The sequence below is a fragment of the Lolium perenne genome, chromosome 1, assembly GCF_019359855.2.
Source record: "Lolium perenne isolate Kyuss_39 chromosome 1, Kyuss_2.0, whole genome shotgun sequence".
NCBI classification, from domain to species: Eukaryota; Viridiplantae; Streptophyta; class Magnoliopsida; order Poales; family Poaceae; genus Lolium; species Lolium perenne.
The window spans coordinates 175306066-175320443 of NC_067244.2; the positions used below are offsets into that span (position 1 = coordinate 175306066).

The 14378-nt window shown below is 40.5% G+C and overlaps 1 protein-coding gene across 10 annotated transcripts; it reads left to right on the top strand.

The window, feature by feature from the left end:
* The first annotated feature begins 1885 nt into the window (after positions 1-1885).
* LOC127313442 (pentatricopeptide repeat-containing protein At4g14050, mitochondrial) lies at positions 1886-14048 on the top strand. Of its 10 annotated transcripts, none has more exons than XR_011744914.1 (9): positions 1886-3841; positions 5814-5959; positions 6035-6590; positions 6776-7869; positions 8495-8568; positions 8691-8830; positions 9840-13051; positions 13585-13625; positions 13708-14048. XR_011744914.1 is itself a non-coding variant. In XM_071819952.1 (2 exons), exon 1 carries the CDS (start codon positions 1962-1964, stop codon positions 3795-3797), a length of 1836 nt encoding a protein of 611 aa, XP_071676053.1. In that variant the 5' UTR covers positions 1886-1961; the 3' UTR covers positions 3798-3841; positions 5558-5807. The 10 variants fall into 10 exon arrangements, 3 of the variants coding, with proteins under 3 accessions (XP_071676053.1, XP_071676051.1, XP_051199927.1); XR_011744915.1 differs by lacking the exon at positions 9840-13051 and having other exon boundaries at positions 6776-6931; positions 7722-7869; XR_011744918.1 differs by lacking the exon at positions 9840-13051 and having other exon boundaries at positions 6776-7900; positions 8495-8602.
* The last annotated feature ends 330 nt before the right edge of the window (positions 14049-14378 follow it).

Consider the following 14378-nt stretch of genomic DNA (forward strand, 5'->3'; position numbering starts at 1 on the left):
AGGACATTATCAACACCTTTCGTCAATTTAGCGATTTCTCAGCTAGTATTGCTAGCTAGCGAGTGTGCATTGGGAGCGTAATATAGCACAAAAAGGGACAGGAGAACACGTGCTCGTTCCTGTGTACAATCGACAAGCAACTATCCCTGGAAAAAGTCTCATAGATCACGCGTCCTGATTAAAGTTTTGGAAAAGCTAAACGTTGCACAAATAGAAGTTTCAGAAAAGCAAATATTGCTTAGAACAATCATGAGCTAGCAATTAAGCTGGTCCAGCTTCGAGCCGGTCTCTGGCATACATTTCGCCAGATGGATGCTACCATGATGGTGAGCATTTCATCGCATTCCACATTAGGCCCACTTGCCAATTGCCATGATCACAGATATACACACACATGCACGCCATGTCAATTGTCAAACATGATAGCCGCTATCAGATGCGCAAGCTCAGCAAATTAACTCCAGCTTTGGATGTGAGGACGGGAGCGATCGGGTTCAAGGAAATGCACTGCTAGCTGAGCTTTGGACGCCTCGATCGGGAAATTAAGACCACTAGCTATCACAAAATAGTTCCAGAAAAAGCAAATAATTCTGAGAACTTCGCGTTGATGCTACTGCAAAGCTGCCAGTTTTGAAAGACTGCCGCTTGTCGTGTGACTGATATATGGGTCCAACAGGCGAATCGGGTGCCCACACTGGGCACTGGCTATATATTGGGAGTTTGGGACTAGCGCAGACTTTGATTTTTGAGATCTGGGACTAGCGCAGACTAATACGATGCTGACGTATGTGGTTTGTGTTGGGGATGACTGGATGAGGATCCATAGGGAAGTGTCAACTCGTAGCCAGGTACCACTCGCGATTTGCAACATCTTTGCTATCAGAACTTCAACTCATTGCAAGAAAAAAAACGTCCGACTCTTCGATTAATCGACAACTTTTTATGTTCTTTTTTTCTGCTGTTCTTTTGAATATCTTTCTTTCTCGTTTTCCTTTTTAGTACTATATCACATTTTGTTCTTTTATAGCTACACTATCTCCATCGCAAAGGTTAAGGCTTGTATTATTTTTAGAAAGTCAAACTATGTCAAGTTTGATTAATTTTTTACTAAAAATCATTAACATCCAAAATACATAATCAATATCATTATATAGATAATGAAATATATTTTTATATGGTATTCACAAAATATCATATTTGTTGGTACATTTTTTTAAAAAATTTAGTCAAATTTTACTTGGTTTGACTTAAAAAAAAGTTTTAAGCTTTGGGATGGAGGTAGTATATAGTTATAGTTTTTTTAGTTAGCACATGATTAGTTATTTAGGGATACACCGGTTATCATATAACACAAAACTATTTTATGTCATTAACGTATTTTATTTTTTATGAATATTTGTTTCTGCTAATAAGAACAAGTTTTGAAAAATATATGAACATTTGTCTATAACTACACACATTTTTTACTCCCTCAGTTCTAATGAACAAGGATTATATATTTGTTTTAAAAAATCAAGCCAAGTAAAATTTGACAAAAGTTTTTAAAAAAAATTTATGTACTTGTTGGGAAGGCCTTATTAAGATCAAGGAAACAAATAGCACGCAATAATAAAATTGTGTGAGCTTTAAAATACACTATTAGCGTGTTACATCCTATAGCATGCTATTAGCGAGACATTGTACACCAATTAATTTAGCGTGGGCTCTCCAAATATGCTATAACGCACTATTATCGTGATTAAGATAAGGTCTTATTAAGCTGATTAATAAAGATAGCAAAATAAATATTTTTTCAGATTTATATTTGAAAATTCAAATATGTATCTGTATTCTTGTTAATGGGCCGTGGAAAATACGGCCTATGTAAAATCCATTTATCCGTCCAGGCCCCGTTTGACGGTAGGAGCTCCTTTCCCCGGAGAATACGGCTTTGCAAAACTGCGATTCCTGTTCTCCTATGTATGCTCTCTCCCGCCGCCGCCGTCGTTGCGGCCGTTCGTGCGGCGGCGGGTTCGCGGCCGGCCGTACGCTGCGCCCACGCAACTCTCCTCAAGGAGGGCCTGGCTCTCCACCCTCCCGCGCCGTCCCTCCTTGTCTCCGCCTATGCCAAATGCCGCCTCCTCCCCGACGCCCGCCAACTGTTCGACGAATCCCCGCAGCGGGATCTGCACCTCTACTCGTCACTCCTCGCTGCCATCTCCAACTCCGACTCTCCCGCCCTTGTTCTACCTCTGCTCCGCCGCATGCTCTCGGTAGATGCCCTCCAACCCGACCATTTTGTGCTTGCTTCCATCGCCAGTGCCTCCGCCAGGTTGCGCAGCCTCAGTCTTGGTAAGCAGGTACATGGACATTTTGTCGCTTCCCCGTATAGCGGCGACAACGTTGTCAAGTCGTCGCTTATCGACATGTACTGCAAATGTGGTGTCCCAGAAGAAGCGAGGAAGGTGTTTGACAGTATGACTGCCAAGAACAATGTCGTGTGGACTGCGCTTGTTTCTGGGTACGCGTCAAACGGCTATACTGACGAGGCGCTACAGCTCTTTCGGAGCATGCCTGGACGCGGAGGCCTCTTTACATGGACTGCGCTCATATCAGGATTTGTGAAAGCTGGCGAGAGTGTTAGAGCGGTGGAGCTGTTTGTTGATATGAGGCGAGACGGCATCACTATTGATGACGCCTTTTTGTTGTCAGCTATAACTGGTGGAGCTGCAGACCTGGCTGCACTTGTTCTGGGAAGGCAGTTGCATGGTTTATCCATGAGGCTTGGGTTCTTGTCCAGCATGATGGTTGGGAATGCGTTGGTTGACATGTATTCTAAATGTAGCGACATACACTCTGCTAGAGAAGTTTTTGAAGAGATTACAGTGTGTGACATCATCTCGTGGACGACAATGATTGTTGGAGAGGCACAGCATGGTCGAGCTGAGGAAGCTTTTGCTCTTTATGACCGGATGGTTCTTGCAGGAGTGAAGCCCAATGAAGTGACCTTTGTCGGGCTGATTTACGCCTGTAGCCATGCTGGTCTTGTTCAGAAAGGGCGCCAATTGTTTGACTCGGTGAAGCAGGAGTATGGCATCAATCCTGGATTGCAACTCTATACATGCTACATAGATCTTCTTAGTCGCTCGGGCTATTTATCAGAAGCTGAAGAACTCATCACGAGGATGCCATATGAGCCTGATGAAGCTGTTTGGGGGTCCCTACTGAGCGCATGCAAGAAACACAACAATGCTGAAATGTCTATTAGGGTTGCTGATAACCTATTGGAGCTTAGACCAAAATATCCATCAACATATGTCTTGTTATCTAATGTTTATGCAGTGAATGGCAAGTGGGGTTCTGTGGACACTGTAAGAAAGCTGATGGCTAATACAAAAATACTGAAAGAGCCTGGGTATAGCAGGATTGATGTTGGAAGAGAATCCCGTCTGTTTCATGCTGGGGAAGTGCCGCTTGATGTGAGAGAAGCAATTCTAGCTTTTCTTGATGAATTGGTCGTGAAAATGCGCCAGAGGGGGTATGTCCCTGATACCAGTTCCGTGATGCATGATTTGGAGGAGCATGAAAAGGAGCATCATCTGTTCTTACACAGTGAGAGACTGGCTGTTGCCTTTGGGATCCTCAAGTCTCCACCGGGATCGGTAATCCGGGTGGTGAAGAACCTCCAGGTCTGTGGGGACTGTCATACAGTTATGAAGTTGATGAGTGAAATTTTCCAGAGGAAGATCAGTGTGAGAGATGCTAGCCGCTTTCACCATTTTGAAGATGGGAAGTGCTCTTGTAGCGACTTCTGGTAGCTGATCTGCTGACGTTCAGTTGTCCGCCTGGTCCTCTAGCTACGGTATAAGATCTTACCTTGCTTTTGCAGTGTACTTCTTTGTCATGTCTAAAAAGACATGTATGAAATGGGTGACCTTATTTTCTGTATGACTTAACTGATGCTTTAGTCTTAGAAAAACGAAATCATGTTATTCTGCCTTTTCCTTCATTCCTTGTATAGACCTGCCAACTACCAAGCGAGAATAGTAGAAATGAAGGAATCACCCATGTGGAAAGAGCGAGAATGGAATATTTGAAAAGGCCGTGTCCCTTAGCACAGTGCGAACTAGAACGACCATCTTTGCAATTTGGAGAGATGATAGTAGTCAAAGATCATGTAGTTCACTTACTGTAAGTTTTCTCATTTCTGTTCTGGTGTGCACTTGTTGTAGTATACGAAGTGTGACCTATTTGTATTTACCAATTACTTCTAAGTGTGGTGTTCCTGTCTTGCAAGTCCAAGCACTGATTAAAATATCGACCTAAGAGTAGCAGAAGCCATACGCCTGTACAGGTATAATATTTAGTTAGAGTAGTAAAGGAAGAGTTGAAACCTGAAGTAGCTCGATCCTCTTATCATTGTCCTAAGTTGAATAAAATTCTTCCTATAATTGAGGAGTTCCTACATTATATCATTAAGCCTTCGTCCTCTCTACAACTACCTTTGGCTTTAATTTTCTTGCCTAGCAACTAGCAAGTTCTAGGGATTTAATGGCGTGCCTATGTATGTTTGTACCGTTAATCAAGCTACACCATGGTGTGCCTTTGTTCTTAGCAATTTTAAGCATTAGCTTCATGTCATCTACTAGCACACATTCTCATTAGGAACACCTGCCCTTCAATTTGTAGTGGTGTAGATATTTTTCCATGAAGCTTCAAATTTTGATCTTCCAAGATGCTTGATGCGTTGGTATTAGTTCTGGACATTGATTTGTGAATTGTTCGCTATTGCAGAAAGTGACCCAAAGTTGAATTTCCATATATCTTAAGTGTGACTCTCGGTGTGGTATAGTAACTCTTTCTCTATTTTTCTTTATGAATGAACTACAGCTCTTTGGTGATTTTGATTGTTAAAAGTTAGAACTATAACATGGGGGAACAGTTACGGAAGGATGTTCGAATGACTCAGTGAAACTTATTGTGCCAAACTGGCATGGCGCTTGTCGGCTTTAGTCCCATTGAATGCTTGGCCTGGGTTATTTGGAACATATGGGTGGCATGCAGACGCCGGGTGTAATGCTTAAACCTTTTGAGTAATAAAGCACCCTTTTTCGATTTTCTTGGAACATATGCGTTTTCCTTGTTTACTACAGAAACTGAACTCGTTGCTATGAAATCCTTGCAAGATTCCTGTAGAAACTTTTGCGTTCCAATAAAGGCCAATATGCTATGCAGGATCATTGCAAGTATTTTACAGAATCAGTTCCATTCTTGCAAAAAAGTAGAAGAAACTTTTCCACAGTATTTTGAATTTACTGTCTGTCTGATGGGCCTCCCAGCGAATCCCGGCTGTCTGTTGGTTTCACTGTGTGATATAAAAGCTGCATAGCACCCTCGCTGAAACCCTAGCGCGCCGCCTCCTGCACTCCCCAATCCCTGCATGACCGCTTCGCCTCCTCCCTCTTCTTCGCGCGCAACAGCTGGCGCAGCTCAGCCTCTGCCTCTAGCTCGTCTTCGTCCTGCCTAGTGGCTGGCCGAGCTTCGTCTCCTCAACCCACACATTTTTTGCTGCGCACAGCGACACTGGAGAAGGAGGCATCAGGGAGATGGCCCAAGGGCACGGGATCGACGCCGTCGTCCTGGGCTTGGTGGAGCGTGGCGCCAACGTCACCGTCCTTTCTTTGTCTGCATCGCCGTCGCCGTCCCAAGAGATGGCTCAAGGGTGTGGGATCAGCTGTTGTCCTCAGCGCGGTGGAGTGTGGCGTTGCCGTCGTCCTCCTTTCTCTGTCTACATCGCCGTCACTGTTGGCTACATGATCCCAAGTTTCTCCCAGGGTCCTCCCGTGGTCGCGCTCGTCCGTGGAGATGCGGGTGAGGCAGTGCAGCACTGTGTGAGGCAGCTCTTGCAGCTGCAGGCAGAGACAAGGGAGAAGCAGCAGATTATGCTCCATTCACGACTTGCATCAGTCCAATGACCTAGGTAAATTTCTGCTCTCCTTTTATTTGTTCATATTCATTTCTTGAATCAGATTATCACTCCACCCGCTTCTTGAAGGGTGTTGGCATGCGAGCTTAGGGTGACCAACAGGGAAGGCAACTCAGCCAGCAGTGGCCATGGTGCATCTCTCTTCTCAGTTTGCAGAGGCATTCTATTTTGTTCAGTTGCATTTGATTAGTTTTTCCCTCTTACTGGATATTTAATTTTGTTAAAAGTATGAACGAGAATGGATTTTGTACACACGCATGGGTGTGAGTGTGTTCTGTACCGTCGATTTATTCCTTGAGATTCCTCTTGCCGTGGTAGATGCAAAAACAGCTCTCTCTCTCCTCCTTTTATCCCAATCTCAAAGCAAAACGGACGGTGACGGAAACACCCACACCCATGTGTGTAAATACAAAAGTATTTCCTCATAATTTAAACTCAATGTTGTGAAACTTTCACAAATTCACTAAAGAGACATGCGAGGACAACCAGCCAAGGAGAAACGGCACGACTCGCCATGCGGAAGCGTCGCTCAGATAACGATGACATCAGAAAGGGTGATGCTGCCGCCAATGCATGTGGTCAGAGGATCAGAACAAGGTGTACACATGGCGGCACTGAAGCTCATGTATGTTCATTGCCTGGTGTTTCTATTTTTTTTGTATATTCCTACCACAGCTAAGAATAATCATATAAGATGCCATACTTGTGTGATTTATTTCTGACTGAAAGTAATCTAGCTCTGTAACCTTTAGAGCTGTGTTCCATTTCTTATATTGTCTTATTACCTCACCTTGGCCATTTTCATTCCAGCGTTTCGAGAAGGAGAATGGTTGTCTAAACAATGGGTGTACTAAAATGGAGTCTGTGGTTCAGCTAAACTTATGCCTTTGCTGGATGTGCATTCATTGATGGATCTTAGCTCATGGCCTGGCTAGATAGCTGAGATTGGTTGTGCTTGAAGTGAAGGTAAAAAAAAACTAGAAAAACAAGTGATTTTTCAATTGGGAGGTTATGGTTCAGGCAAACCATTGTGTTCTTAAAGCTGCTATTTATACCATGCCTTCTTTTGCTGTCCAATCTTAGAGCTATGTCAAAAACTATAAATGTCTGGATTTCAGCTTAGTTTATATTGTGGTGTCAAAGCCCACATGAGTTTATTTTTAAATTTCATTATTATGCTATTTACATTGCATGTCTAAAAAGATTTTCGGCTAATTTGTGCTTCGAATGAATATAAGCATATACTGATCTTGCTACATTGAAATGGTGATTTATATATTTATTGTGTAAGAATTCATGTGCTTATGTTTCATACTTATATCCCTTCAATGAACATGCTGCCGCTGCACTGCACGAGCGTCCAGAGCCGCTACAAGTGGTGGCAAGGAGGAGCATGCGCGGTGAAGCAGCACACCGACGGAATCATGTGAACATCCGATATATTTGCATTTTCTTGATGTCAGTTATGGCTGCGGAATCCCAAACTGACCAGGAACTGATGATATAGAGGCTACAGTATCATTTTGACATGGCATATTGCATACTTACATATTTTCTAACGAGTATAGTATAGTCAAGTCCGATCACTAGCATTTTTTTCCTCGTAGAAGTGGAGATGAGCACAAAGTTGTCACTGCTCAAACCATGGGAAAGGAGCAAAGAGCAAGGCCAAAAAAAAAACATGCAAGTTTGCGCACGGTGAACTGTACTTGCTTCAAGAGGATTCTCTTCTCTTATATTTGCATATCCCTTACAGGGATTGGATGGCATGCATCCTCTCTTGGGAGAAGACCAAGAAATACACTGCTAAGGGAAAGAAGAGGGAAGAGGGCCATGGGGATAATCTGGCATATTGAAGTGGGGCACTGACATTGTTCCCTACAGACCTTGTTCTTGCACTCCTGGTGAGTTTGCTTCTACCGGCTGCATATATAGGTAACTGACATAACACTGATTATTTGCATTGTCAGCGGTGTGTTTGATTGTTTATCTTGGTTTCCTGTGCTGAAGTTGCCGGAAAGGCATGTCTTAATCTTTTGTTGTTCCGGTGTGTCAGTCAATTCCTTGCCGTTGGCCAGTTACTTAGTTTACTGATTTCTCTTGATGTTTTTTTTTTGCCAAATCTAATTATCCATGGTTGGCAGTATTAAAAGTTGTCATCTATTAGGAAATTTAAGTGATTCCTAAATCAAACTTTAGTGGAAGGTTTTGCGGTAATTAATTGCTTTTTTTTCTTAAATTTGCCTAGTTAAGAAGCCGACATTACCCTTTCTATGTTGTCAATCTTATGTGTAACACAATATTTTTCCACTACTGGACTACTAATAACCACTTTTATCTTCACAACAGCACCATACTGGATGCATAGTTTCTGGTTTGCTAGCTTGTATTTGGCTTGTAACTTCTGAGCTCACAACTTCTCTTACTAAATGAAACAACAATTACTTATGGCTAAATAGTTATTTTTGAACATTTTTTGAAACTTGAAAATTTTGATTTAGTAATATTTGTCGACCTCTGGTTCTGTAGTCTGTACTGATTCCTCGAGGTACGTTGTGCTGACCAGCCGAACTAGCTTCATCCATGTTGCTGCCTAGGCAACGGTAGTGTCTCGATCCTGATCCTCTGCCTTACCATGTACATGCCATTATCTATTTACTATTCCATTTTATCATGTTTTCTCATCAGCCGCGCATAATTTCTTACAGCTTTTCTTGAATTTCAGCCTCATGAAGATCTTGGTCTGTTGCGAGGATTATTGTCGAGACAATGAAGATAATCAGATATTAAGGGCGCAAATACTCTGGGAATTTGTGACAACTAGAATTTAGTAGAGAGTACGATGAATATCCTGCAAAGTATTCTGTAAGGATCTATGTCCTCTTTTCAAACTTTGGTTTGTCAAGTTATCAAGTCATGCTCCTATGCTAGCATTGATCCATTGAAAAACTGTTATGGCTATCTACCTGCCTGGAACATCTTTGATATTTGGCTTAGGCACCTGTTTTTATGTATGCCTAATCACGGAAGCGGACTTTTGGCTCCCGGGTGCAACGCACCCCCATAGACTTAAAAAATTATACTCCCTCTGTTCCATTCTGTAGTGCCTATTGTTTTTTGGCACGGAAATTAGCGCAAGAGTATTTTTTACACAAGACCTCTTGTTGAACGATTTGAGATCAACGTAAAATTTGGTAAATCCATATCTTTCCAGCTTACCATAACAATTTTTGGGAGCTGAACGATTTGGGAGCTGAACGGGGAGGGGTAATTGAAAAAAAGCTAAGCTACAACCTTATATTCTGAAACAAATGCCGAAAATCTATAGGCACTATATAAAGGAACGGAGGGAGTAGTAATTTTAAAAAGTCAATTTTTTTTTAAATTTTCCTGGAAACCAAGGATGATCAAGTTTGTACTCGTAAAAAATATGTTTGGAAACGAAATTATTCCCATGGTCTACAGGGCAAAAAAGACAAAATTATTACAAATATATAGTGAATAGTATCTGGTCATGGGGTGTTTCGAGTTTATTTTTTTAACCCAGGATACAATAAAAGTAATTTCGTAGGGAAATATTTTGTTTCAAGTACAATACCTGGTCATCTTTGATTCCCAAAAAAGTTTAAATTTTTTTGAACTTTTTTTAATTTTTATTTTATTTTTCCAACTATAGGGGTGTGTGGCACCCGGGAGCCACTATGCATTTCCCGCCTAATCGCATGCTTTTTACATGAATGGCTCTATATAAAAGTATCTCTACAAGTTTGAGCACTATTTACCTCAATACAGAAGTATATTATTTCTTAAAAGTATTGATCTGATTTGTTCATCGTTGTCTTCCATATATTTTTATATTTTTTTACTCCTCCAGGTGTTTGTTGAAACTCAAAAGATACACTGTTGCTGCCTGATTTGTATATTGTTTATTTGGTTTGTCTTCTAAAAATAGTACTACATGAAGCAGTATTTAGCATTGTAGGATAACCATCTGTAGGATGATGGAATTTAAAATTATGTGACTTTGTCCATATTAATACCAAGGCCCACTCCACCAAGGAGCAGGTGCCGCACCGGTTTGTAGCGTTCATGGAGATGCAATGTTGTATAATGGATTTCCATGTGATTGACCTTCGGTTGGAGAGTAATTCATCTTAGTACGACCCATTTGGGCACTTGATTGGCAAGTGCAACCCTTATATGAACATCTGCAGTTCCATTATAAACGTGAGAGGACACAGTTGAACTATGCTTGCTCTGCTTACATCTGTACTCTTTTTCTACTTTCATAGCTTCTGAATTGGTCTTTTGATAACAATGCTTGGAGCATTACTTTTAAGTTTTCCTGTTCTCGATTTTGGGCTGCCATTTAGTTCTTTTGGTTTTTTTTCAGGTTGGTTCATCTTTCGTTTTGTATGTTTCTCTTTTTTGCCTATTAGTTCTCTTCTTCCTTCTTTTGGTCTTCTGGTTCTCGATTGGGAACTGCTATTCATTTCCATTTGGGGTTCTTGCTTCTGAGGTTTTTAGAGTGGTTATTCTTTGTTTTGTTCTTCCTTTAATTTTTTTTCTTCATTTAAGTTTTTCCTTCTGGTTTCTATTCTCCTTTGCTTCCTCTTTTTTCCATTTCATTCTTTTGCCTTGTTTCTGGCTACTAGATTTTTTTCGTGCCTTTTTGATGCTCCTTTGTCCTCATTTACCTAACCGGCCATTGGACAGTGCTATGTAGACAGGGGAATTTATCCTTTTCTGTGTTTTTAAATTTAAGGCATATGCCTGGCTTTAAATTAATAAAGCCTCACATGGCAGAGTTTACACATAAAGAAGACAACATCCAAACACATCGCGTCACATACAAATCTAGGGTCACAACCGAACCCAAACACAAGCAGTACCTGACAACAGCTAAATCAACAGCAACACTGATACATTCGGTAGGAGGTAGGCGCCCTCCTCCTCAAGTTGTGAAAGAAGTGTGGAGCTGTCTGATCTTCCCCATCGCCGCGTCCAGAAGCGCCCTATCCTTCGGTCTCACCAACAACCGCCATTGCTGCATGTAAATAAGCATTTTTAAAAAAGCATCAGCCGGTTTGTTAATAAGATGCCTTCCATAGTTAGCTTGTTTCTAATGTTCCAGAGCGCCCAACATTGAGCCACAAAGGTAAACCAAACTAGCCTACGGTACGATCCTGACAGCCCATGTGAGATAGCCAGAAAATTCCAATCGCAGTGGAGGAGCTCCCTAACTCCAGCCCAAATAAATCTTGCCAACGGGCAACTAAAAAAGATGTGATTGATCTTTTTCTGTGTCATAAAAGTTAGAAGTTGATTAATTAGTATCGCAGTATTTATGTTTGGATTTGCCTAAAGCTGTTTCAGGTTATTTTGGGGCCAACTTGCCAAAGCAATCCTGATTTTTTTATTACTTTTTAAGAGCATGTTTCCTAACGATCGAGCAGTGAGGTAGAGGCGTAGAGCTGATGCAAGTAGAGATCAACAGACTTCTATTTTTTGTCTAAATAAGAATGAAATCCCAGGATGTATGTTTATCATAATACTGTAGCAGACATTGCTTCGAAATTGTTTTGTCTAAGAAAAAATGTAGGCATCCTGCGACCTGTGTAGTAGAAAAGATAAAATATTCTTAATGTCTCATTATTCTGAACCAGGGATGTTCTTCTCTGCTTTTCCTGCAGTTAAGTGCATCACCCATAGTTTTACCTGGATTCAGTCCCATGCCTGTCTAGGTGATTAAGTGGTAGTATGGAAGCTAAAGATTTGATATATGTTAGAGTGGATGCATGGCTCCGAAATTTTGCAACTGATCCCTGTATGAATGCGGATGGTTGACCATCCTGCATGTTGCTGCATTTGATGCTTGAAGGGCTTTGCGTAGATCTGCCAAGTTGGTAAATCAGTTGAGATTGTTGAAAGATATGGTTGTCCAATACATGTATATAGGTAACTGATATAGAAAGTTTGCTATTGCTTACCGTGAGAAAAATACTCAGAGCTAACTAGCCAAACTCCACTATACTATAAACTCTTCAATTCCAGTTTGTATCTTCAATTCAAATAATCCAGTCTGTGCAAGTCTAGATGGGCGATTACCGGACTGAAGAACCCTCTGTTGCTACTTGTGTTGGACCAGCAGCAGTAGATCTGGTGTATTAACCAAGTCCTGGTTGCAAATCAGATCTGGATAGTACCAGAAGAAAACACAAGTAATTTATATAAAGTTCAATACTGGCAAATAATAAGCTATTATTCTGGCATATTTTCTTTGGGAAGTGCTACTGAATGGGTTGGTATCTTATTACCTTTGATCAGATCAAGTTCTTCTGTATTGCTATTTTGATGAGAGAAAAAATACCACCAAATGAGAGATGAGCTTCATGTTCGAATTTCCTTACGATTTTTATTGTGTTGTTTTTCTTATTGCTTTCCTTAGATAGTTCTATCCGAGGGAAAAATTTGAGAGTTCTTCTCCTTTCGCGCAATGTATTTTGGGCTTCCTGATGCTCATAGCAATTGCTTATATGGATAATTTGGCTGTATCCAGTATGTGCTTATACACCAATACTCCAATATTTTCAGTGCTTATTCGCCTTCTCAGGCCTTTTGTGGGAATGGTGGCTCTGGATTTATAACTTCTGAGCATCTATGCATATATGCATCTTTTTTATCGTGATAGCAAGACAGCTTTTGTTTTCTAATGTGTAACAATTCTGTAAAGTTATATGATTACAGGAGCCAATATATATTTCAGGCAATATCTGCTTTCATTTATGATACGCAGATCAGATAAGCTATTATCACCTTTTGTAATCTTATTTCTCTTGCTGGGTTTACAAGACTCATCCTCATTTCTCTTGCCATCAGTGTTGTCCCCGTACTCGCCCCATTGTCTATCCATGGTGGCAAGAGAGTGCTGATATTCTCCTCTTTCCTATGAAATCTCTTTATGTGTTTCACTCTGTAAGCCATTTGGCTGTCTTTGTGATGAATGGGCCAATAATATGAAGTTATGTTCAAACATCCACATAGGAAAACACACCGACTACATTGACAAGGCACAAGATACATTCGGTACTTGCCCTTTCTTCATTATCTGATAGCCCTTAATTAGTTAGGCATGTACTCCTCCTGAAGCTAAATCAAAGAGTAGAATCTGGTCAGTGTAATGACACATTCTTATTAGTTTTTAGCCTTTTCTTTCCGCTTTTGGTATTATTAATCATGTTTTACTAAATTGAATGCTATCTATGTGTATAAGATTGTAAACTTATTTCCTTCATTTTTCTCTAATAATAGCCAACTGAGTTGTCTATGTGTATAAAATCTGGTCAGTTAAATAATGACACATTCTTATTAGTTTTTATCCTTTACTTTTCCCCTTTTGGTATTATTAATCATATCATACTAAATTAAATGCCATCTATGTGCATAAATTATAAACTTAATTCCTTTGTTTTCTCTCGAATAATAACCAAATGAGTCGTCTGGCTCATATATATGTAGATGTGTTGCTGGAAATGTAGCCCTTGGTCATCTATTTGATCATGATGTTGGTATCTATCACAGAATGCAGCTGTTTTCATGTCATTCTCTGTTTTGTGCAGACTGAGAAGGCTTTCTTCAAGCAGCCAAATGTCTTCTTTTGGTGAGGACTCTGCATCTACCTTTTATTGCTATTCTTCGTATGCAACATGCAATTATCTAACAAATCATATGCTTGATTTCAGCAAACATGAAACCTGAGAAGGTGAAGATGCTTGGGAATGCAGTCTGGAAAAATTATATTGCCAATCTAGATATCACTATGCAGTCCACGCACCATTGCTGTTCTACTTTGAATGGTTTATGCATATAAAGTAACTGAAAATACAATACACGCTTTTGTTTATTTGATTCTGACATCCTTATTCACGTTTCCTTTATACTCTCTGCATTATGAGCTGTAGTTACCACTTGTTAGTTCTGAAACTAGATTTTTTTTTTTGGAAATTCTCAGTTTACAGATTATTGTAGCTGGAACCAGAAAATATAATGGTTTACATGTCCTTTTACTTTTTTTTTTCCGGAATTTCATTACCCATGCTATTTTTTTGTTTACCATTTGCAACTAGGTACATGCAGCTTTGCTACTAGCTTGCTAACGATAGGTTTTCATACATGCTTACTATAACGTTTAACAAAATGTTTATCAGTGCGTTGCATTCCTTGTGCTCGGTTGTTTTTGTACTTGCTTTTAGAACGACCAAATCTTTTGTGTTCTTCACTTTACTTATAATAGATTCTCGTGCATTGTCAATATAGTGATTGCCAAATTGGTTGACGGTGCGAAAATTGGGAAAAGAACGCCAAAGGTTGTAAAAATGCCATCTACCCCTTTCGCGTACCGGGGGGGGGGGGG